This window comes from Nanorana parkeri, unplaced genomic scaffold, assembly GCF_000935625.1.
Source record: "Nanorana parkeri isolate BGI_ZX_2015 unplaced genomic scaffold, ASM93562v1 scaffold19, whole genome shotgun sequence".
Taxonomy (NCBI): domain Eukaryota; kingdom Metazoa; phylum Chordata; class Amphibia; order Anura; family Dicroglossidae; genus Nanorana; species Nanorana parkeri.
Genome location: NW_017306287.1, coordinates 2382871 through 2409109, shown reverse-complemented (window position 1 = coordinate 2409109; position 26239 = coordinate 2382871). Strand labels below are relative to the sequence as shown.

General features: G+C 47.3%; 1 protein-coding gene across 2 annotated transcripts in view; it reads left to right on the top strand.

The window, feature by feature from the left end:
• CAPN15 (calpain 15) overlaps positions 1-26239 on the top strand; it is a 58389-nt gene that overhangs the window by 21362 nt on the left and 10788 nt on the right. For both annotated transcript variants that reach the window (XM_018561992.1, XM_018561986.1), the window contains exons 2-3: positions 14441-15590; positions 22773-22978. In XM_018561992.1, coding sequence (XP_018417494.1) covers positions 14454-15590; positions 22773-22978 — 1343 coding nt within the window. In that variant the 5' untranslated portion in view covers positions 14441-14453. The remainder of the gene's footprint in view (positions 1-14440; positions 15591-22772; positions 22979-26239) is intronic.

The window sequence follows — 26239 nt, the reverse complement described above, 5'->3', positions numbered from 1 at the left end:
GCTTTATATCGTTCTTTATGGGAGTTATATAAGGAAAGTGCAGAAGCAAAGCATATGGAATCGTAAACAACATTGTGTAGAGAGCAATGACAGTTTGTCGCAGCCTATCACATAATTCAGTTTAATTCATTTCTGGAAAAGATGAGTTCTTATTGGCTGTTAGGGGTTACCGTTCATTGTACTTTTTATCTCAATTGTGGTGCTTTGGTGCAAAAGCAATGTAGTAGCCCCTAATAACCGTGCTGAAATTCTTTATCATGAGAAGGCATCAAACCCATAACTTGTTATATGACTGAGATACTCGTGGCACTCAATGCACAAAATTATGTGAGCACTCAGTCTTCCATGGGGGGTGACCAGATTCAGGGCTTAGGAGAAGTGTACCGGTTACTTTTGCCAACATGTATGTTTGTTTAATTCAACACGAGATGACACTCGGGGTACTGTAGGAAAGCACCCAGGGAAATGTAGGGGAACTGTAGTAGTACTGTAGGACAGCACCCAGCAAATTGTATAGGTACTATAAGGAAAATGTAGGGGAACTATACGGAACTGTGGGGATACTGTAGCATAGCACCCAGGAAAATGTAGGGGAAGTGTATGGGTACTGTAGGAATACATCCAGGGAACTGTAGGGATAATGTGGAGGTACTGCAAGGGAAGTATATGGGTACTGTTGGATGTCACCCAGGGAACTGTAGGGGTACTGTAGGATAGAACCCAGGGATTTGTAGGGGTACTATAGGGGAACTGTAGAGGTACTGTAGGATAGCACCCAGGGAACTGTAGGGATACTGTAGGATAGCACCCAGGGAATTATAGGGGTACTATAGAGGAACCGTAGAATAAAACCCAGGGAACCGTAGGGGTACTGTCGGATAGCATCCAGGGGAACTGTAGGGGTACTGTACGATAGCACACATGGAACTGTAAGGCTACTGTAGGATAGCACGCAGGTAACTGTAGGGGTACTGTCGGATAGCGTGCAGGGAACTGTAGGGGTACTGCCGGATAGCGTGCAGGGAACTGTAGGGGTACTGCCAGATGGCGTGCAGGGAACTGTAGGGGTACTATAGGATAGCACCCAGGGATTTGTAGGGGTACTGTAGAGATACTGTAGGATAGCACCCAGGGAACTGTATGGGGTACTGTAGGATAGCACCCAGGGAATTATAGGGGTACCATAGACGAACTGTAGAATAGAACCCAGGGAACCGTAGGGGTACTCTCGGATAGCATCCAGGGGAACTATAGGGGTACTGTACAATAGCACACATGGAACTGTAAGGCTACTGTCGGATAGCACGCAGGGAACTGTAGGGGTACTGTCGGATAGCACGCAGGGAACTGTAGGGGTACTGTAGGATAGCACGCAAGGAACTGTAGGGGTACTGCAGGATAGCACGCAGGGAACTGAAGGTGTACTGCAGGATAGCACGCAAGGAACTGTAGGGGTACTGTCGGGTAGCACGCAAGGAACTGTAGGGGTACTGTTGGGTAGCACTCCGGGAACTGTACAAAAAATATAGATCAGGGGTAGTACTTTTTTGCTTTTTTTTCAATTGAATGTGGGATTGCATGCCACAAAACTTTGGCAAGCTGAATTTCTTTATAAATGCTCCATGCGGCTGCTAAGATTTGAACTGCACCACGGGAAACAAAGACAAAACCCTCCATATACTTTGGGCGTCCTTGAAGGTGCAGAAAATGTTGCCTCACCTTGCTAAGAGGTGGATTTCCATGTAGATTGTGCTGCTGGTTTATGATGTATTGCTCACAGACTTTTAGTGCAATCACAAAGCTTTTGCAGGGCGAACAAAGTGACATGAATCTTGAAACCTTGTTAACCCTTTTGTCTCCCAGACGTAGAGGTCTAATCTTCCCAAATCTGCTTATGCTGAGCTCTACAAGTGCTTACGTTAGGAGAAAGTTACACTAAGCCAAGGCACATGGGAGGAACAGGTGCACTTGTCCCTTTTAACTGCATGGAGTTAGTGCTTTGCCTGGCTACACCAGACACTGTGTGACCTGTCCCATTCCACCCCGGTGACACTTGTCAGCTCCTGACCTTAACGTTGACCGTTTGGAGAGGACATTTATCTCATGATCAGAGTTTTGGGTGGTCTACCAGTTTTTGTGAAGATCGCTTAATGTGGACAGACGCAAATAATGATTATTAATGACAAAGTTTGTTTAGGTAGAAAATGTTTCATACATGGCCTGCACAGAATAATATTGGTCAGGTTGACATTTCGGCTTCAGTTTTTTCTTCAAAAGACACATGACCGGTAAACAATGGACCTGTTGCCTAAAGAGCTGAATTGACAGGCTGGTATTTTAGAAATACCAGATGTGTTTACTAGTAGTCAAGGTGTTGTATGTGCAGGTTTATCAGTCAATATAAACAGTTGTTTATCTGCTGTCATCCTCCAAAATGTTCAGGCTGCAATACTCCCTTCCTGTCCAGCAGACTCACCTCCATACCAGCGCTGTCCTCTGCAGACTCGCCTCCTCTCCGGCGCTGTCCTCTGCAGACTCACCTCCATACCAGCGCTGTCCTCAGCAGACTCCCCCTCTCCTCCGCTGTCCTCTGCAGATTCCCCTCCATACCAGCGCTGTCCTCAGCAGACTCCCCTCCTCTCCAGCGCTGTCCTCAGCAGACTCCCCTCCTCTCCAGCGCTGTCCTCAGCAGACTCCCCTCCTCTCCAGCGCTGTCCTCAGCAGACTCCCCTCCTCTCCAGCGCTGTCCTCAGCAGACTCCCCTCCTCTCCAGCGCTGTCCTCAGCAGACTCCCCTCCTCTCCAGCGCTGTCCTCAGCAGACTCCCCTCCTCTCCAGCGCTGTCCTCAGCAGACTCCCCTCCTCTCCAGCGCTGTCCTCAGCAGACTCCCCTCCTCTCCAGCGCTGTCCTCAGCAGACTCCCCTCCTCTCCAGCGCTGTCCTCAGCAGACTCCCCTCCTCTCCAGCGCTGTCCTCAGCAGACTCCCCTCCTCTCCAGCGCTGTCCTCAGCAGACTCCCCTCCTCTCCAGCGCTGTCCTCAGCAGACTCCCCTCCTCTCCAGCGCTGTCCTCAGCAGACTCCCCTCCTCTCCAGCGCTGTCCTCAGCAGACTCCCCTCCTCTCCAGCGCTGTCCTCAGCAGACTCCCCTCCTCTCCAGCGCTGTCCTCAGCAGACTCCCCTCCTCTCCAGCGCTGTCCTCAGCAGACTCCCCTCCTCTCCAGCGCTGTCCTCAGCAGACTCCCCTCCTCTCCAGCGCTGTCCTCAGCAGACTCCCCTCCTCTCCAGCGCTGTCCTCAGCAGACTCCCCTCCTCTCCAGCGCTGTCCTCAGCAGACTCCCCTCCTCTCCAGCGCTGTCCTCAGCAGACTCCCCTCCTCTCCAGCGCTGTCCTCAGCAGACTCCCCTCCTCTCCAGCGCTGTCCTCAGCAGACTCCCCTCCTCTCCAGCGCTGTCCTCAGCAGACTCCCCTCCTCTCCAGCGCTGTCCTCAGCAGACTCCCCTCCTCTCCAGCGCTGTCCTCAGCAGACTCCCCTCCTCTCCAGCGCTGTCCTCAGCAGACTCCCCTCCTCTCCAGCGCTGTCCTCAGCAGACTCCCCTCCTCTCCAGCGCTGTCCTCAGCAGACTCCCCTCCTCTCCAGCGCTGTCCTCAGCAGACTCCCCTCCTCTCCAGCGCTGTCCTCAGCAGACTCCCCTCCTCTCCAGCGCTGTCCTCAGCAGACTCCCCTCCTCTCCAGCGCTGTCCTCAGCAGACTCCCCTCCTCTCCAGCGCTGTCCTCAGCAGACTCCCCTCCTCTCCAGCGCTGTCCTCAGCAGACTCCCCTCCTCTCCAGCGCTGTCCTCAGCAGACTCCCCTCCTCTCCAGCGCTGTCCTCAGCAGACTCCCCTCCTCTCCAGCGCTGTCCTCAGCAGACTCCCCTCCTCTCCAGCGCTGTCCTCAGCAGACTCCCCTCCTCTCCAGCGCTGTCCTCAGCAGACTCCCCTCCTCTCCAGCGCTGTCCTCAGCAGACTCCCCTCCTCTCCAGCGCTGTCCTCAGCAGACTCCCCTCCTCTCCAGCGCTGTCCTCAGCAGACTCCCCTCCTCTCCAGCTCTGTCCTCTGCAGACTCACCTCCTCTCCAGCTCTGTCCTCAGCAGACTCACCTCCTCTCCAGCACTGTCCTCAGCAGACTCACCTCCTCTCCGGCGCTGTCCTCTGCAGACTCCCCTCCTCTCCGGCGCTGTCCTCTGCAGACTCACCTCCTCTCCGGCGCTGTCCTCTGCAGATTCGCCTCCTCTCCTCCGCTGTCCTCGGCAGATTCCCCTCCTCCGGTGCCCTCCTCTGCAGACTCCCCTCCTCCGGTGCCCTCCTCTGCAGACTCCCCTCCTCCGGCGCCCTCCTCGGCAGACTCCCCCTCTCCTCCGGTGCCGTCTTCAGCAGACTTGATGACTCCAGCAGATTCCGGCACTCAGCAGTCCAACTCAGCCAGTCTTTTATTATAACAGTACCTGGTCATCCTCCCATGAAGGTCTTGTTCAAATACTTCCTATTATAGGTTGACATTTTGCAAGCATGGTCCACCATTATTACCATCAGAAAGCCCACCTTGTAGAAAGGCCGGCTGAAGTTACATGTAAAAGAGTAAGTGTCTGTGATGAGGCTGCAGCAGATCAGCAGCACTGAGGTGCAACTAAAAAAAAAAGTATCTTGTCAAAGAAAAAGATATCATTAAGTTGATGCACGGTGCTTCAGCAAACCAAATGTCCTTCAGCCAGGCGTGACATGTGCTTCATGGTAAGGACAGAATGCATACGTACAGAAGTCCTTACATGAACTCAGTGGAAAAAAATGATGTAATGACTTGTATGCGAAACGCCAACGTAAGGGACTTTTTATACATTTGTCCGGAGCTGTAGTGTCAGGAGGCTTTGTTCCCAGGAATGTCCTTGCCTATATATAAAGAGACATTACGCTTGCTCCTTATGTTCTTGACTGGCGGGTTACGTTGCCCTTCACCAGCAGCTTTGTGTACGGCGCAGGACAGCTGACTCTGGAAATTATCTGGAGATGACGCACACAATGATATCATCATGCGCTGGGCGCGATTCACCGATACTTACTTGAAAATAGACACTGGTTAATCAAGCCTGACCTTTGGCTGTTTCCCCCTTTCTGTTGATCCTGAAGAAATTGTTAAAAAAACCCAGGCATGCTATTTTTGGATTCGCCTTACACGTGGTAAATGGATTCCTTTGTGGATCCGGTTCTTACGTGACTGTAATTAACCCTAAGGTGTCACAGCTGTTGTAGTAGAGGAACCGGAGGAAATGGGTCACCTCAGGACACGTCATGCTGGTGCGCTGCTGAAGTGTTCCATGTGATGACGCTGACGGGGATCCATGATGCACTGTACTCACAGGTTGTCCTCAGTTCTCCAGTTTGAATGGCGGTGGGCATCAATCAACCTGAAAGACTGAGGCCGTATACTGGCAGAAAGAAATAACTGGGGGTTGCAATGCTGAAGAAGAGGTCAGCGCTGCACTCTACATTATTGCACAACACTGTGGTGTCCTGTACTCACAAGATGTCCTCAGTCTTCAGGTTAAATGACACTGGGCATTGTTCAACCTGGAAGACTGAGAATGTACAGTATAGTAGCAGAAAGGACTTACTGGGAGGTACAGTGCTGGAAAGTAGGTGAGCTTTAGTGATGTCAGCGCCGTTCTCTACATTATTGCACTTTTGAATGCAAATTGCTTTGGTGTACTGTGTGCACAAGATGTCCTCAGTCTTCCAGGTTAAATGACACTGGCTATTATTCAACCTGGAAGACTGAGGAAGTATACCGGCAGAAAGGACTTGCTGGGGGTACAATGCTGGAAAAGAAGTGAGCTTCAGTTAGTCAGTGCCGCTCTCTACATTATTGGACTGTAATTGCAAATTGCTTTTGTGTACTGTACTCACAGGATGTCCTCAGTCTTCCCAGTTGAATGAAGCTGGGCATCATTGAGCCTAGAAGACTAGGCCAGTATTGCAGCAAAAGCTTTTCTATTTTAACACCTCCTGGGGGCACCATGACAAAAAAGTTAGCCCGGAGTTGGGCTTTTCAAGCAAACATTTTCTCTTTTGCATCCTGTAGGAGTAATATGCCCTTGGGTAGGATTAGCACCTTTTGTTCTAGCTAGCCTTCCCTTGGATGCTTGATGTCATGACACCCATAGTGACATTGAAATGTGTCCTTGGCTTATAAGGTACACCAGCCGAAATATCATGATGTGTGCAGACGCTGCTAAGCCCAGCAGAGCGATGTTTATGTCCTAAAATCACCAAAAAGTTAGTGTGACATTGGGGACCTTGTGCAATGTGTGTGTAATCCGCCGTGAGGGCTTTCATCCAAAGAAAAAGTATCTGAACCTCAGCAAGTCACGACTGCTCTCAGCGCTCGGTATATACAGACAAACAAGTCCCCGTTGCAAATGTATGCTTGCCAATTTCTCTGTGTGATTGCGGAGACTGACATCGCGGTTATCCAGGGGACACTTGTGTCCCTCAAAGGAAACTACTTATTCAGGACTGGCTCTTTTTTTTAATGATTTAAGTCTATATATTTCCTTTTTTATTTTTTTATTTTAAACAATTAAATTGGAGAGACAATGTGTGGGATGGAATAAATAAATATAAATGTATGTATTTCTATATAGATATAAATGATTATAAATATATTTCTATATAGATGATTTGTTTTAAATAGTTTTTATTGCAACTGAATTAAATAATGGTCATGAAAGGTATCTCTCCATCCTGAGTAAATCAGCGCTGCTCTCACTGATACAGTACCTGAAAAAATTGGAAACGGGAGGACATTGTGGCTTCATATTTGTCATGGGCTGATATTTGTGGTCACTGTAATATAGAAAGAGTGTTCTGGGAAAAATAAACTTCCCGTGTCTTTTTTTTTAAAAATTATTTGTTCAATGAATATTTGCAGATCTAAACCCTGAGCCTGTTTGTGCCCTGTCTTAATTAAATCTCTTTCTGTTAACGCCAAAATCAAATAACATTTTTCCAGAAGATTTTAGGTCATCACATGACATGACATTAGCGCAGGTACTTATTATATATCCAAGAGCACTTTCAGATGGGCAGGCCGTTTAAGTCTGACTGTCATTTCTTTCAGGCGGATCTGTTTGGAAGCCCAGTGACATGCGTCTCTTTATATTTGATTACCCCCGACTCCAGCCAGGTCTGGAAAACCAAGCAGAACAGTTGACGAGGGAGCTGGAAAGCAGGAGGTATTTTGAAGAGCAGAGTGGACGGTTAGGGTGATACTTTGAGACAAGGTTTGAGATATAGCCGGGGGCAGAGTTGTAGATGGCTTTGTAAGTGGCTGTTAATAATTTGAATTTTATCCTTTGGGCTATTGGAAGCCAGTGTAGGGATTGGCAGAGGGGGGTTGCAGACACTGAGAGGTTGGTTAGGTGAATGAGTCTAGCAGCAGCAGAGTTCCACTTTGTCTGACTTGATCGGGAGTGAGCTGATGTAAACAGACATGTCTGCTTACATCTAACTCCCCATAGGCCTAACATGGGTCCGGTAAGTTCATTTTTTTCCCCTCCATTACAAGATGGAGGGACCATTGTTTCCCGAACTGCTCCGATCAGGAGGGCATCCGTGCATGCATCCCCTGCTAAATGGAACAACAGGCGCCCATGTGAAAAGGGCCTGAAGCCCAACTGAATGTTCCATTTCAATTATTTACATCCATTTCGTGCTCTTTAGAAAGCCTGGGTAGAAAAGCTTGCCCCCCACCAGCATGCTGTAGGAGAAGACCCTTGCTGTGTGTTTGTAAGCAGTGGTCTCTCTGCTGAGGTCCAGCAAAACCCCCTGCCCGATACTAAACTACACTATAAATGGATATTAACACTATGCAACATTCAGAAGAAAAACACAAACATGAAATATGTTGTTAGAAACGCACTAAATATATTATTTAAAAAATATCACTATGGTGTCACTTCAAAGCCCCCCCACTCAGCCAGACCTACAACTTTCCAACTGAGCAGAGCCCAGTCTTGATGACTGGAGACCTCCAGACCAAGGTTTAGTATTGGTGTGATTTTGAATTTCTGTCTAAAGAAGAAGCAAGTTAGCCGTGTCTGCTTTTTAATGAGCTCCTGGATCTAAACATTAACTCCAATGTTTCACGGGCTCTGCTCTGATTTGTTGTAATAACAGGCTTCAATAATATTCCTAATGACTTAAATGTCATTTATAATTGTCTGGCTGGTGTGAAAAGTCAGGTAGTGTGTCATGATAATTGGTTTGCCGTTAGTAGTCAGATGGAAGAATTTACATTGGCAGCAAGTGATGAACCTGTAATCCTGGCATCCTGGTTTTAATGGGCCTTGTGACTCGTCCAGATACATTCATTGCCCACGTGTACTGGCTCATTACTCAGCATCACAACCCAATCCTGTTAGCTATGTTGGGACAGAATGTGGACAATGCCACCTAATTGCCGTTGTATGGAGTCACAGTCCAATGCAGAGGTATTCACATGCACTATGTGACAAATGTTGTGGACACCTGACCGTCACATGTATATGAGCTTGTTGGACATCACATTCCAACACTTTGGACATTAAAGGAGAACTATGGGGTTGAGGCTTTTCCCCATAGTTCTCCTTAGGGTAACGGGAGGACACAAACTAGCGTCCTCCCGTCACCCTAGGCTCAGTATACCGCGAGCTGCTGCTCGCGGTATACTGAGACGCCGCAGCTGAAGCGGATCCCGACAATTATGCCGGGATCCGCCCAGCTGCGTGACTGACAGCTGGCTCTGCCTATCTAGAGGCAGAGCCAGCTGTACCCTCCCCCGTCCGTTCCGCCAGTCAGCGTGGCGGGGGGAATCCAGCCCCTCCCCTTTCACGGCAGGGAGCCGTGACAGGATCGAGAGGTGAGCGAACGCCAGTATGTGTTCGCTCACCTCCCGATCTACTGAGTCGACCTGTGACAGTCTCATTGTCACAGGTCGGCTAGAACTTTGAGGTGAGTGAAAATCACTCACCTCATAGTTATCCTTTTAATAAGGAGTTGTCCCCCCTTCCCCTTTGTTTCTAAAACAACCTCCATTCTTCAGGGAAGGCTATTTTCCAAGATTTTGGAGTGTGTCTCTGGGACTTTCTGCTTATTCTTCCATTAGAGCATTTGTGGAGTCAGGTATTGATGTTGGATGAGAAGACCTATGGTGCAGTGGGTACTTTTTGCTTTGATTGGAGGAGTTGGAAAGTATAGTTAGAAGACGTCATGATCTTCTCCGCGTCCAATTAAAGAATTCCTTGTATTTATTGGAAAAAATATATGGCGTATTCTGAATGGCAGCAGTGCCAAGCGAGCGACTCCCTGTGCTCTTTGTGCAGAGGCAAGTTGACGACCTGGAAGATCTCCGCTATCGTATGTAGTGTGGGCTTCTGCAGTGATTTTCAGCATCCCCGATGGCCCTCCAGATATCAGATATGCAAACTTATATGGAGCCAAGCTGGACCAATGTAAGTATCCATAAACTTGCATCGATCCAAGCTGAACTAATTTAATTATCCATAAACCTGCATGGAGCCAAGCTGGACTAATGTAAGTATCCATAAACTTGCATCGATCCAAGCTGGACCAATGTAAGTATCCATAAACTTGCATGAAGCCAAGCTGGACCAATGTAAGTATCCATAAACCTGCATGATGCCAAGCTTGACCAATGTAAGTATGCATAAACCTGCATGGAGCCAAGCTGGACCAATGTAAGTATCCATAAACTTGCATGGAGCCAAGCTGGACCAATGTAAGTATGCATAAACCTGCATGGAGCCAAGCTGGACCAATGTATGTATCCATAAACTTGCATGAAGCCAAGCTTGACCAATGTAAGTATGTCCAAGGTAAGTATCCATAAACGTGCCTGGAGCCAAGCTGGACCAATGTATGTATCCATAAACTTGCATGAAGCCAAGCTGGACCAATGTAAGTATCCATAAACCTGCATTGATCCAAGCTAGACCAATGGAAGTACCCATACATTTCCATCGAGCCAAGCAGGACCAATGGAAGTATCCCTAAATTTGCATGGACCCAAGCAGGACCAATGGAAGTACCCATAAAAGCCCATCTCCAAAGAAAAGGTTTCCAGTGGGACTACCCCTGCACTGCAGGGGTTGAATGCTTGTTTTTTCTAGGGGCTACAACACTGTTTTACTTACCAGATCCCGGCTCACTTCTCTCACCCTCCGCTCCGTATGTGGAATGTACTTCGCCGTCCTCATGTCTAATGCCGATAAATGGACCTGCATAAGGCGTGATGACATCAGTGGTTTGTAGAGGACTGGAGCCCAGGGGACTAGCGGCTGCGGGGACCGGTCTAGCAGCCCAGAGGGAGCCAGTGGGACTGAGGGTCAGGTAAGTAAAACAGAATAATGTCTCCTACACAAAATGAGTACCTCATCCTTGCAGAACCAGACTAGCCGCACTGCAAGGGTAAGTTGTGTTTTTTTTGGGCCTGAAATGGGCTTTAAAGATCACTCCTGGTGTTCCAATTTAGAAGACTAATACTGTTTGCCTTTTAGCGTTTTTGCTCTGACTGAGATCTTTTGGGACTCATTGGTTTGTCAGAAATGATTTCTATTTATCTCTCTGTTTTATCTTTATGACTAACAACTTTCAGAGAAGAGGAGGAAATGGAACCTCCCATATAACGGAGGCATACTAATGTTTGACTCGCGTTTTTGGTTTAGTGCGCCAAGGTAAAAAGCATTGTAAATCATAGTCACCTTTTAACTGGCTTTGGAAATGTAAAATGTGATAGGTTAGGAAAGCCACGCACAGGCAGCTCTCTCACCAAGGGCAAGCGGCAGAGACGATGGCGTCACGCATTGTGAATTTCCTCCCCGCTTAGGCCAATGGTGTCTAGCGGTTCTCGGGCGGTGAACGTCTTTGCTTATCTAGGGAGAAAGGGAACAGCTGCTTAACGATGACAGAATTTTCCAACAAGGACTTCTAGTAATCAGAAGTGCTCATGAATGCATGGTAGTGATAAAGCGGACCCTCGAGGAACTTCACTCAGATGCAGTCATTGTGTCAGATCTCAGAAGGTTAAAGCTGAGCTCCGGCTTAAATAACACCTGAGAATGCAGTTATATATTCAAGAAGATCATGAAATGTATTTTTAAATGCAGTTTATCCTTGAATGTGGTTTGGTGGGATTGGAACGTTGGGTTAGACGGGCTCTGCTGTATGCACAAGTGCTGTCAAGGAACATGCTGAGAGAGCAGAGGAGGCCTCATCAGTCTGCTGTGGCTCCTTCATTGTCTAATCCTGAGGGTGGGGGCAGAGTGGTGACCTAGCTGCATTTCTTAACTCGGGGCTGGACAAATCCCAGGAGCCAGGTAGGCAATGCTCCTGCAGCTGGCTCCCAAATTTTGAGGTTTTTTTTCTAGTTGTTGGTGTCTAAGATTTTTTGCTCCATCTGGCACTACTGTTGGAAAGGGCTGTGTAAATCTCAGGACTCGACAGAAAGATATACAAATCCAGTGCAGGTAACGCAACCCTCTTATATACTGTATATTGTCCCAATTGTATGCTCTACTATTCTTATTCTATAATTATTAATGGTCATATGAAGGCAGCACCCTAAATCACGACTATTAAGCACCAGTTACATCTGAACTGACCACTATTATATCTCCTATTGCAGGGGTCAGCAACCTGCGGCTCCGGAGCCGCATGTGGCTCTTTCATCCCTCTGCTGCGGCTCCCTGTCCAGGGGCGGAACTACCGAAGGGGCCTTGCTGAGAAAGCGTTGAAATGCTTTACCTATTGGCGGTCACACATTCCACCGCCCATAAACTGGGCGATAGGAGTTGGGAGGAGGTAGAGGGAAAGGGACCCCGGCGACCAGCCCACCTGAGGCCCTGCAGAGCCAACCATAGAAAGCCTCAGATGGGCTGTGCAGGATCTATGGTGTGCTCTGCAGGGTCACTCACAGGTGAGCTCTGCGGGGTCTCAGGTAAGCCCAGTGCGTTACTAAGCCCAGGGCCCAGTGGGTTACTAAGCCCAGGGCCCAGTGGGTTACTAAGCCCAGAGTCCAGTGCGTTACTAAGCCCACATATACCTATATACATGCTATACATAGCATAAAGGTAAAAAACTATATATGCAGTGTTATCTCATTTTAGATGTCAAAGGGGTTTTGTGGCTCCCGGTCTTTTCTTTTCTGTGGGAAACGTGTCCAAATGGCTCTTTGAGTGTTTAAGGTTGCTGACCCCTGTCCTATTGCATTCAAACATCCACCCATTTGGTCCCATTGTCACGAACAGTCCTACAAATGCTAAACAAACTGTAAAGCAATCCTATCTGTAAAGCTCTGCAGGGAAGGCGTAACTGTAAAAGAACACTGTAAATACTCGCCTCTCCCCTGCAGGGAAAGATCTCGCCCTTAAGTAGATATTTAAAGTTGACAGTTCCAGGAGTGTCAATCTCCTGGGTCCCCCCCAGCTCTCTCTGATTCCTCCTGCTCGCCACCATGTCACTGCTGTGTACTTTGAGTGAAGGTCAGCCAGAGGAACCAGTGAAAGCCCTGAAGGCGCAGCAACCTTAAACTGCATGTTCTTGTTCAGGACTACAGTCGTATGTGCCAATGCACAACGCGCCAACACGTGCAGACTGCAGGGATGTCCTCCACTTTCACCCACTCCTTCTGTTCCCAGCAGAAACTGTATCACTCTGAGGCTAAGAGCACACCTGCACTACACCGCACGACACCCGGGACGTGCGATCGTGTTCAGGTGCACACAACAATTGCCGCGCGGCCCCATTGATTGCAATGGGGTGACATCCGCGCAGCAATTGCAGAAAAAAGGTACCTGTACCTTTTTTTTGTTGCAATACACGAAACACGGCTGTTTTAGCATGTTCGGAAGCATGGGCGGCATCGCGGCGGGAAACCAGGCAATCCTCCCAGCGCGACTGGGGTGCCATTAGAAAATAATGACACCCACAGCTCGATCGGTCCACCCCTTGGCGACTCCTGACCACGCGGCCATCCGCGCGGAATTGTGCACGATTGCCACATGGTGAGGTGTAGCCTAGGTGTGAACCTAGCCTCAGGAAGAGACATGTATTGTAAAGTGTTAAGCTTCATGGGATGGTATAGCACAGGTAGTATAGCACTTACAGTGGAACTATGGCTTCCCCTGTAAAAAAAAAGTGTTGCAGCCTGTAATTATGAGTACATCTGCACTTTCATTTTTCGGCTGGTCCCCCTGCAAAGTCCCATAAATACCTGTTAAGCTTGCTAGTGAAGTCTACCTAATGCATCTTCCTGTGATGGGGTGGCAACACTGCTGCACTGCACTGCTCCTGGATTCAGAGAGTTGCCACTCTCAGGTAGGCTGTGTCTGCTTTCCACTACAGTGGGAAGAGTTGATGTGCTAAGGGTTATGTGGTAATCAGCATTGTTACTGCTGATTCCTAAGCCTGTAGCATGTCAATCAGCACCCGACCACACTTAGTCCCACCCACTGCTTTCCAGATTGACAGCGCTGCCTCTGCTGCTGCTGAAACCCTCTCACTGTGAGCCGCAGTGCCTGGTTGGGGGCATGTGTGAGACACAAGTGAAGGAGGACTTGGCTCAGTCAGAGAACGTAAAGGAAGTGTTTTTTGTTTACTTTTTGAGGCTCGTCTATCACATGGTAACTGGATTCATTACTTGTTTAGACTGTCATACAGGAATCTTTAGTTGTACTTCAGAAAGTATAAGGAAGTCAGAATCACGGTGCGCAAATAATATCTAGAGGCAAAAAAGTACGTTTTACAAGCAAACTTTTATTTGTAAAGATTTGTGATACTTTTACACATTCATCTTTTTCAATGGTTACATTTTACACGGGGGTTTAATTTATATTTTAGATGGCTCGTGAGCTTTCTTTCCAGCTTCACAAACAGAAAACAATGAAATGCCTTTTATATATAGCTAATCAAAGCAATTATAAACGATAACTTTTTTTTTCTGTTTAGAGGAGGTTTAATGTAATGTGGAGCTCCAGCAAAAACATTTTACTTGTTCTGGCTAAAGTGGGGAAAGGTTAGAACCCCGATCAGATTTGTATTACTTTACAGCCGTCATGGGACACCAATAACAATAAAAACCCGAGTTTCTAACCGTTCCCTCCTCTACAATAGAAAGGAAAGTTGTGTCAGAAGTTTCACTTTTATGGACTGATTGTTGTAATCAGCATTTAATTTGGTTTTTACAGCTTGTAAATAGTTTGCTGTGATAGTCTACCCTAACTACGCTTTGTATTCTTGTTTGCTTTTTACAGTTTTATTGAAGTCTAAGTCTATGTACCTGTGTGAGTTTATATGCCTGCCATCTCCTTTTACTTTTCAGCTTACCGGCTTTTCTCCTTTCTCTCCTTTAGGCTTCCAGTCCCTATGGCTGCCCCCTCTTCCTGTGGGGAGTGGTCATGCTGCCGCTGCACCTTCCTGAATCCCCAGGGGCAGCGACATTGCTCCATCTGCGAAGCTCCACGCCACCTGCCGGACCTGAACCACATCCTGCGGCTCAGCTCGGCCGAGCAACACTGGTCCTGCAGCCGCTGCACCTTCTCCAACCTTGCTCCCGTCAACCCATCTCCGCCTTCAGCAGGTTGCCAGCTTTGTGGGTTCCTTCCACCTGCGGCCGTTCCCAATGGCATCTCACGTGGACCTAATGAGGATGCAGGATCTCCCGCCGAGGAGCCAGAAGTTGAAGACATTACTCCTCCTAGCCTGCCAACTTTACCAGCTATTGGTTGGAGTTGCCCACGCTGCACTCTGGTTAACACTCCTGTGTCAAGTTCCTGCTCTGCCTGCGGTGGGCCACGCAAATTGTCCTTGCCTAAAATCCCGCCAGAGGCGCTTGTGGTCCCTGAGGTTGTCCCACTTCCTGCTGCATTTCCTGGCGCAGATGAACAAGCCTCAGGTCCTCTTCGTGAACCAGATTCTCCCAGACCGCTACCGTCACTGCCACTGTCGCCTGGACCACATAATATTCCCGTTCCAAGAAGTCGGAGGGAAGTAGCACCAGATAACCCGCTCTCTCCTCCTTCCGTCCCGAGCCGCCTTCCTAAACGCCTGAGTGTCTTGGAAGAGGAAGCACCGGTAGCTGAAACAACTCCATCAATTGCTGATCCACAAAGTCCCGACACCAACTGGCCATGTGGGAAATGCACTTTTCGTAATCTCAGCGGGGCCAGCAGGTGTCGAGTCTGCGGTGCAGTGCGGGCAAATGAGGGTCTTAATGGTTCAACTGGAACTGAGGGACTACCGTCACCCTCCAGCTCAGGAGTGATTACCATACCAGCTCCCCGTAGGGCAGAGTGGGCCTGCCCGGCGTGTACCCTCTTAAATGAGACTCGATCCACGCACTGTGTGGCTTGCCACACGCCACAGGGATACTTGGCACAACACCACAAGCGAGGAGGGAGGATGCTGCGGCGCAGAGAGAGTGTCAGGGCAGAGATACGAAGGCAGACAGATGAGGGCGAGGCCAAGGAGCTTTGGGAGAATATTGTCATCTTTTGTAAAGAGGTGAGCTTCATCTTGTTTTAGAATTTTTTTTTTAAACTTCATATAATGCGTTATCTTACCTTATGCCAGTTTGGCACCTCCTATCTCCATTTTATAAAATGTCAATTCCACTAAGTAGAATGGAACTACTTTGTTTTGATAAAACTACAAGTTTTATTAAAAAAAATTAAAAATTCTTTATGGCCAGTATATGTATATAAGGCATTTCACATATCTCAGAAGCCTGGTAATCTCAGGGACCAAACAGTTCAAATTTGTACTGCATCCTTAAAGGATACGTCCTGTAATGGCCACCTTCACCGTAACCATGTGAAATACTTACCTTCATCCCTGCTCTAGAGATCACTGACCGGGTACCATACAACCTTCATTTTACATAGTCCTACCTAGATCATGTGTTCACTGTGCAAGCGCACTGCTCGCCCCATACATTATTTTTGGCGAGAACTAGGGATGTACCGATACCCTTTTCGGTATCGAGTATGAGTACCAATATTTTTTTCCGGTACTCACCGATACAGAATATCAATACTGGAAGTCCCATTAAGGAATTAGCCCGGAAGCCGGGCGGTGTGTAATTACTCGCCACCCGGCTTCCGATTAGCAGGGAAGCCGTCTCCATGCTCCCTCGTCACCAGGTGAGCATGGAGCTGGCTTTCTGGCCAATCAGGAAGCCGAGGGTAAGGATAAACACTCACCGTCTGGCTTCCTGATTGTCCGGCCTTCCAACCAATCAGAAAGCCAGACGGTGAGTCATTACTCACTGCCCGGCTTCCTAAATGGCCAGGAAGCCAGCTCCATGCTCCCTCATCACCAAGATCCTTTGCGGCCGCCAGAGACTCTGCAGATGTTCGGACGGGAGGGCGCGGCGGAGGCATGGGTATGTTTTTAAAGCCTTTTTGAAAGGTTTTTAAAAAAAATGTTTTTGCATATATCTACTGCTCGCTAGCAGTAGATATATGCAAAAACCGCTGAGGGTTTAATAACCCTTTATCCTTTATTTTGTACGCTAACGTGTTTTGGTGGCGCTCTTCTGTTTTGTGCCTGACTTGCTTCCAGTACCTCCTATTGGAGACTATGCGTCTTTGAGCTGCCTCATCATAAGCTAATAATCAAGTTGTATCAGTCTGCTGCGTCTCCACTTACTGTCCAATCACAGGCTGGGGGAAGGACAAGACCTGTAAGAGTTATTTAACTGCAGCAGAGAGAAATCAGGTCTCCTGCTGTGCCACACAGGGCTTTGCTCTGTCACACAGCTGTGTAAATCTCAAAACTGGATGGACAGAAGTAGAACATTTTCACAGGTAACACAGCTCCCATATCCCGTATTCATTTTATCGGTGTGTTTGGCTGTTTGCCTCAAGTTCATTTTGAAATGTAGTAACTAAAATCGTGAGATTAAATGAAGGCATTTATTTCTACAAGGTGGATGGCAGAATCTGGTCCAGCAGCTCCTGTGCCGTCTCTCGGCACCGTGGAATGCTTGCTGTCTAGGCAGGAATGATCCTCCGGGGTGTATAGCATTAAATGCTTGTCTGAGAATTAATACATAACAATGGTTTTATCGTCTGATGATCAGGCAATCTCGTAGTGATTGATGCGTCTCATCCGCTGTGTCCCTTGGAGACCTTGGTATGGCTGACGAGCACAGATCTCTGTCTGCCAAGCTGTTTATATACAGAATTAATCCGGTCTGTTTACATCGGGATTTCTTAATCCATGGGTCTCGTCACAATGATCAGTCCCATTGACTGCCAGGTCCACAGCTTTATCACTGAATACAAACAATTCATCCATTTGCTACTTTTCCTTATTTTACAAGAAAAGCTAATATGCAGTGCCAGTGGTGTCCCTAGCCTTCCTGCTGCCCGAGATGGCCAGGGGATGGGAACAGGGTGGCGGTGGTGAAGTGACACACAGGCTCTGCATCTACCCACCCGGGTCGACGTTCTCCGCCCTCCGCCTCCAGCTCCTGACAACCAGTGATGTCACTGGTTGCCAGGACCTGGGCGGGATGCCGGCCAGAGCATCCTTCCTGTGTGTCTCTTAGCAACCTTGGACACTCTGACCAGAAAAGGGGCGGCAGGCCACTGCAAATACTGTGCAGTAAAGCAGCTATGCTGCTGTGCTCCAAAGAGACGCCACCTAAGGTAACAGCCTCAGGCTCCCTTTTATAGGGACAGCTTATATTTAACACATTTTGTATTCTCAATATTAGCCAGCAGGTGGCACTTTGGGCACCTTTTCAAGAGTTCCTCTAATTCATTTGCTCCTTTGCTGTTAAAAGCCTGTTGTTTAGAGAGCTCAATAGCTCAAGCTGAAATGTATACACACAAGAAAATGACTCGTTGCAGAACTGGTCCAAACCAGGAAGGAAAATAATGAACCATAATGCGATAGGAACATTTCCTGCTGTGCACCTACAGGAGCTCTACCATTGCTGCCATTGCAAAGGTGAAGGTGATAATTGTTAACTTCCTACCTGGACATGCTAGTTGCCTGGCTGTGGACAGGTATGCAGCTAGTATAGTCTTGAGTGAAGTCTGAAATCCTGGCCTTTCAGGTTTATTCCCTGCTCAGTAAATGAGAACATGCTAAAGGTTTTGGATCAGCATGACAGCTAGACAACTAAGGAGATGACCGCAATGGTAGTCTCCATGTTCCCTCCGGTTCAGGTCCGGTTGTTGACTGGTTGAAAGGAGTTCTTTCCTTTTTTTTTTCACTTTTAACAGTGAAAATTGAGATGTTAACATGCAAATACAAGGGGACAAAGCCTATGGCTGAACGTTTGGTCCATTCTGGTGATGCTTAAAGTTTATATATTACCAAAACACATTTTCTGCTTTTGAATAGAGTAATAGGGAGGAGTTAAAATGTTGCTGTCTGTACTCCATTGAGGAGGTTTTCCTTCACTTCCTGTATCAGGAAGTGGGAGGAAATCTCTATAAACTGAGGGAAATTCCCCTCTTTGGCAGCTCTTATAAGAACAGCTGTCCCCATTTGCAGATTTCCCCTCACCTAGTGTTCTATTTTTGGATTTCCAATACCTTTCTGTCTCAGGGACAACGGTCACCAGGACAGATATAGAGAGAGTTAATCTACCCAGCAACTCACAGACAGCAATAAAAACCTGTCACGGGTTGTAAACCTGCTATTCTCTATCTGAAAATAAAAGGAAAAATGTTCTCAGTTACCAAATTGGCCTTTTTGTGTAAAATCATCCGGTCAGCGCCCTGGTGTCCTATGCATACCTAGTTCTCAGCCTGGAAGTCTAGAAGCCAGGCATTCCCAACTCCGACCATCAGAGTCCCACCTGGGATCATCTGGCCTGTGTCTAGACTTGGTCCATCCTTATGGTTCTTGAATTCGCCAAGCTGTCCTCCTGCGTAAAATCAGGACGTCGGTTGGCTGGTGTCCTGCACACCATGTTGCGTTCCCTGCATCATGGTAACCATGTTTAATTAGACCGCAGAATCATGGGAAGTTTATATGAAATCTAATTTTATGTACAGTGGACTTTCTCACTTTAACCAAATGGCATTATGCATTGGATAGCATTAGCAGCTCATGAAATGATTTTGCTTATTACCTAAGCTGTTGCTCTTTAAAATATCCTTCTGCTTTTTCAATGAGTTCTTCTTTTAAAAAACCTAACCCCTGGGTGATTAGGTTGCAGCGGAACTCTAGTTCTTCCAAAGTGCAGCTGGGTCTGTCCACATGGTTAGGGGTAAGGTCAGCTCCATACATTGCCGATGGAGTCCCGATGGTTTGCTATGCGCTGCTAATGGTGTTTCACACGGCAGTGTCAGGAATTGAACTTGACACCAATTGTGAATCTGACACTGATGGATAAGTAACACATTAGACACGGCGACTCTGACAGGTGTACAGGAAGACACAATAGCTTCTATTTAAAGTCCACCTACAATGGAAGGAATGCTGGGAGGTGTTCAGCTGTATCACTAAGTGCTGACGTGGAAACATATTGCCTGCAAGAGGCAGACTTTATTGGAGAAACCTTTGTCACCCAACACCCATCATATCATATAGATTTTAAATTGTGAAGGATTAGGGCTTTGGCCGTTCAGGGCCTGATAACATTAGGCGATATATAAGATATATAAGAATTGCCTGCGGTTATCAGGCCCCTTTTGATGTCCCAGAAGGCAGCAGTAAGTGCATTAAGACTAATATAGGATTGGTAGGTGACCCAGGCACCATACCCCTAAAAAACTAAAGGTTTGATAAATATATTAAAACATTGGGGTTTTCTACGTGCCAATTAAAACACCTGCATCATATTTAAAAAAATCTTGATTTATTATTTACATGAACATAGACATACAAACTATATATTAAAAACTTAGAGAACCATAAACCATCATATTTAGTAGGGATGCACAAATGCCGATACTAGTATCGGTGCTGATACCGAGTATTTGGGCGAGTGCGAGTACTGAGCCCCAGGTGAGGTGAAGGTAAATAGCAGCGGAGGTACACGAGGAGAACTAGCACAGTGTATGTATGTATTAAAGGGAACGGTGTGGGTTTCATTGGCAAGCCGAGTAGGAGGGTGGAAGGGAGAATTATAATGGTAAACGATAAGTAAAGTGGGTATAAGGGACCCATTTCTGTAACAAAAGGCTTTAAATGGACTGGTATGTATTAGTGTATAGGTAGTGTAATAATCTATCAAGCAGTACAACAGTGAAGAAGTAACCGTATAGAACAGTTTCTAGGTGCCTTGTCCTGATAGAAATTTCCAGCTCTCTCAGGCTTATGGGAGAGTACTAACTCAATGGCTTGTGCCCCAGAAAGATAGGGCTATATGAGTATGATATAGTGTGGCCATGGATAGCAACAGAAGAGCACTGGTTGGAGGGAGCATCTCAAAATTGTTGGCGTTAGATAGAGATGACTCGCTCTACAGACTGAATACGATATGCACTGTTAATAAGTAGTGCTGTATCTATGCTGTAGGGAGGTTTTTTGCTCTCATCATCAACCCGTCTATGTTATATTACTGAGGGCCCATGGTTGGGGAGCCATCTTTCGTAAAGTGTAGGGACATGGCAGCAGAGCTCAGCATTCTGCCAATTTTTAATAATGACATCCCTGCAGGGCCATCTCCACCATAGAAACTGACATTTTGTCTTAAAGGGGAGGTGACCAAGCAATAGAAAGCACACATGATGGTATACTGGGCTGCACGGTGGTCCTATTAGTTAGGGCTTGTTATAGTGGACTTTCATCCATGAAATGAACTTCCTTTCCACTGCTTCCTGCCCCCTCCCACTTACACATTTGCAGACACTTTAGGTTTCTAAGTGCAGGTACATTCACAGTAAGACAGTGAGGGGACGTTGGTGGGGTCCACATTGCAGTCTCCATGAGACACCAAGGGGCACAACCTTCCCCCAAAGGTTTTACGGCTGTCCAGTTGGGGAGGTTTATTGGCTCGCTTTGCGGGAGGTGGAATAGACCCTGGAGTTGTCCCGGACGCTGAAGGGTGCGCCGCTCTTTCTGCCTCCGCGTTTGAGTTGTTGCCTCATAGAGTCCTGCAGGGCCTTGATGTCAACCATATCGAAGGAGATAGTTCCTTTGGACCGTGCCTTGCTCATTATCTCTTTCTTTTGTGTGAAGAAAGTCTGAGTTCTTGCTGGTGGTTCTTTGGGCCTGCAAAACAGAGAGAATGCTCTTAGTCCTTACCTCCTAAAGGAGAGGAAGACAGCGGCGTGTCTTTGTGAAATGACTGTTCAGAGTCCACATGTTCTTTTTAGCCGAATGTGGGTGCCATTTAGTCTGCTTGGGCAGCTCAAGTATTTAGTCCTGGGGAGTTAAAAAAGCAATTCAAGTCAGTGTTTTCCTGTCCTTGACTTTCTCTGAATTGTTCCCCCTTTTTAACATTGCATTGGTGCGTGTAATAAGCACTTGGTTTGCCTTTAAGTGATTTGCTGGTACAGAGCTCATCTCTAAAGTTTCTCCATTTTGCCAGAGCTAGGCTGCGCCCTTTTTTTTCCACTTAAATGTCCCATTTTCAACATTTTCAGCATTTTTTTGCCCTGTGACCTCATCACAGACCACCTTAAGGTGCCCACACACTGGCCGGATTTCAGCCTTTTTTTTAAATGTACCGGCCCAAATTTGCACCGTGTGTGGAGCTGTGGGCTCCCTTTCAGCTGGCAATCCTCGATCAGGAGCTGGCTAGAAAATCTTCGTATGATCAGAGCCAGCAGCCAATGAGCTGCCTGCTCTGATCGGGTATTCTGACGGGTGCCAGCGGCATTGTTGGAGGAATCGCATCAATTTTTTTTTCGTTCAGCCCGCAGATTGAGTGAAAAAATTTGATAGGTGTATAGCCGACCTTACCCTTATAACAGCAGCAGCCAATCTGCATGATGTGGAAGGGGTCATGGGCTTTACGTGTTCCTGGATGAGGTAAAAAACCATGAAGGGCCCTGAAACTACCTAAGAACACAGAACCCAAGCATTGGTGGTGGGACCTCACTGCTGGTGTCCCTATGAGAAGCCTGTAGATGATCTATTGTTAACCTACAACTGAAACATTTTATGGGCACAACTATACTCGGGGGGGAATAAAGAATTAACAGCCTAATATATGATGTTATCTAAGAACTGCCTGTGCTGTCCTGTAACCACCAATCAGATACAAGCGTGCACTGGAAAATGACGGAGAATGAGAGTTTGAATCTGATTGGTGTGTTAGGTGGTAGTAAGGACAGTTCATTAAGACTTGCTGGTTAATAGGGTCTGCAGTGACTGAAGTATGAACATGTTGTCACTAATATGTATGTTCTTTTATTAAGCTGTATATAACATGTTCTTTTAGCCTTTCTTTGTTGATATGCATTTACTTAATGTGCTAATAAGCCCAGTGCTGTGGCACGCTCTTTCCTCTTCTATATCCCTTTATTCTGCTGCTATGAGTATTTCCAGATCCATCTCCCTCTGCTCATCCTCTTATGTGTGTAGACCCAGGTGCTCCTGCCTTTATTTCCTGCTCATTGCACACCACTCTGTGACTCTCCAGAGATGGTCCTGTCACTCATTACTAACCCTTTCTCTTCATTCTCTTTCCTCTCCGACTCATTTCCTCCAATCTCTCTCTCTATATAACATGGCCCCTCTTGACAGTTGTCCTCTTGGCTGTTCCAATCCCAGAACAGGGTGAATTTTGTGGATGACAGCTTCCCCCCAGGGCCTCGTTCTGTTGGCTTTCCGGAGTCGGACAGCGTCCAGCAGCGGGTAAAGCAATGGCTTAGACCTCAAGAGATCAACTGCACCCTCAAAGATCGCGGGATAAAGTGGACTGTCTTTCGCACGCCGCGACCGTCTGACATACTGCAAGGGCTGCTGGGGAACTGCTGGTGAGTGTAAGCACGATGGATCTCATTTTTAAGGTGCACTCTACTCGAGCTTAAAATTGCTGAATTGCTTTGTTGGTCTGGAATTACATTTGCACATGTACATTTCAGTGCAGTTGGTCTTGATTGGCCTTAACTCCACTGAGTTTTGAGCCTTCCCCGGTCCTGAACCTAACCACCTTCGTCTCAATACTGGACTTAAATCTGAACTCCAGGCGAAAAGTTTTAATTTAAATACATTCTTCAGCAGCCACAGAAAATCTAAATCCATTTAGAGCCCATTCACACCACATCCAGATCTTCGCTAGACCAGACCAGATTGTTTCCGGACTCAAAATGCATCCTAATGTATCCCTGTGCTATTTCTGGCCTCTATTCACACCAGTGCAGTCCGTTCCAGACCAGACCAGACCAGAAAAATACTGCATGTCTCATTTTGTCTGGTCTGGAACGCATGGAAACGCATAAAAAATGCACTGGAATGCACTAAAAGCCCATTTTAGCTCCGGAACGCGGCAAAAACATGGCAAAACGCAATGCACTGCATTCCACATCTGGTCTGGAAAATGGTGTGAACCTGCCCTAAATATGCACTAAGTGAGTTGTCATAGCCAGCTATTGCCTTGTGAAATTAGAGGTGACGTTGTCTCTGTGCCGCATATTACCTATGTAGAGAGCAGAGCTTTGTGTGGATCTCAGCAGGCCCCTTTCCACTACAGGAAGGGCCAGTCACCCTGCACAAGGGGAGAGGGCAGCAGTGACCAGTCTTAATTACAGGAGGGGATGGAGACGAGACCAGTCATCCTGCACAAGGAGGGAGGACAGCAGTGACCGGTCTTTATTACAGGAGGGGGTGGAGACGAGACTAGTCACCCTGCACAATGAGAGAGGACAGCAGCGACCGGTCTTTATTACAGGAGGGGGCGGAGACGAGACCAGTCACAGTGCACAAGGGGAGAGGGCAGCAGTGACTAGTCTTAATTACAGGAGGGGGTGGAGACGAAACCAGTCATCCTGCACAAGGAGGGAGGACAGCAGTGACCGGTCTTTATTACAGGAGGGGGTGGAGACGAGACCAGTCACCGTGCACAAGGAGAGAGAACAGCAGTGACCGGTCTTTATTACAGGAGGGGGTGGAGACGAGACCAGTCACCCTGCACAAGGAGAGAGAACAGCAGTGACCGGTCTTTATTACAGGAGGGGGTGGAGACGAGACCAGTCATCCTGCACAAGGAGGGAGGACAGCAGTGTCCGGTCTTTATTACAGGAAGGGGTGGAGACGAGACTAGTCACCCTGCACAATGAGAGAGGACAGCAGCGACCGGTCTTTATTACAGGAGGGGGCGGAGACAAGACCAGTCACCCTGCACAAGGAGAGAGAACAGCAGTGACCGGTCTTTATTAATGGAATCTACTGCATAGAAGCAAAATGCAAGAGCTGTTTCATTCTGGATTACTGCACAAATCTGCAAGAAATAAAACAAGGATGCCAGGATTGGATTAAGAATATACACCGACTATATTTGTTTAGCCTGGAGTTCAGTTTTAATGAAAGACTTTAATTCTCATTTTAATGTAGTCTATATATTACTGCAATCTAGAATGATAGAATGTGTCATACTTTAATTCATCTTTGAGTGCTGCAGGCTTTGAATAAAATGTTCTTAGTTAAAGGTCTAAAAAGAGGCCCCATCCTTTTCAGCGCCATGAGGGGAATCAATGTAATGGTGCTTCACCCTAATTACATATGTGGAAGGTGTTCATCGAATTAGAGAACACATAGACGATCCCTCTGATTTTCTTCATGCCATGGTTCTTGATATTAGATTGGAGACGAGACCAGTCATCCTGCACAAGGAGGGAGGACAGCAGTGACCGGTCTTTATTACAGGAGGGGGTGGAGACGAGACTAGTCACCCTGCACAATGAGAGAGGACAGCAGCGACCGGTCTTTATTACAGGAGGGGGCGGAGACGAGACCAGTCACAGTGCACAAGGGGAGAGGGCAGCAGTGACTAGTCTTAATTACAGGAGGGGGTGGAGACGAAACCAGTCATCCTGCACAAGGAGGGAGGACAGGAGTGACCGGTCTTTATTACAGGAGGGGGTGGAGACGAGACCAGTCACCGTGCACAAGGAGAGAGAACAGCAGTGACCGGTCTTTATTACAGGAGGGGGTGGAGACGAGACCAGTCACCCTGCACAAGGAGAGAGAACAGCAGTGACCGGTCTTTATTACAGGAGGGGGTGGAGACGAGACCAGTCATCCTGCACAAGGAGGGAGGACAGCAGTGTCCGGTCTTTATTACAGGAAGGGGTGGAGACGAGACTAGTCACCCTGCACAATGAGAGAGGACAGCAGCGACCGGTCTTTATTACAGGAGGGGGCGGAGACAAGACCAGTCACCCTGCACAAGGAGAGAGAACAGCAGTGACCGGTCTTTATTAATGGAATCTACTGCATAGAAGCAAAATGCAAGAGCTGTTTCATTCTGGATTACTGCACAAATCTGCAAGAAATAAAACAAGGATGCCAGGATTGGATTAAGAATATACACCGACTATATTTGTTTAGCCTGGAGTTCAGTTTTAATGAAAGACTTTAATTCTCATTTTAATGTAGTCTATATATTACTGCAATCTAGAATGATAGAATGTGTCATACTTTAATTCATCTTTGAGTGCTGCAGGCTTTGAATAAAATGTTCTTAGTTAAAGGTCTAAAAAGAGGCCCCATCCTTTTCAGCGCCATGAGGGGAATCAATGTAATGGTGCTTCACCCTAATTACATATGTGGAAGGTGTTCATCGAATTAGAGAACACATAGACGATCCCTCTGATTTTCTTCATGCCATGGTTCTTGATATTAGATTGTGTCCACTAAATTCTGAAGAGCAAAATAACAAGATCAAAACTGTGTTGATTTTGAGAGTAATTCCAGCCCAAACCTTTTTTTTTTCCTTCAGGTAGGGTAGGAAAGGATTTTTGAGAATTTGTATTTTTTAAGGTCCGTCCCTGTTGTGGAAATTGCTCCACATTTCCCGTCCCAGTGACCACAGTCATCAGGACAGGAAGAGAAGAAATCTTTCCCAACATGGGTGCAAACAGAGGTTCTAAACCTTACTCACTCTACCCAAACAACTAAAAAGTTTTGGCCGGGGTTCCATGTTAACGGTCCAAGTCCAGGGACTTGCTCAGATTTACTTCTATTAGGGGACCTGTACTTTCAGCATTTCAAAAGCGGGGGGGGGGGGGGTAAACTGC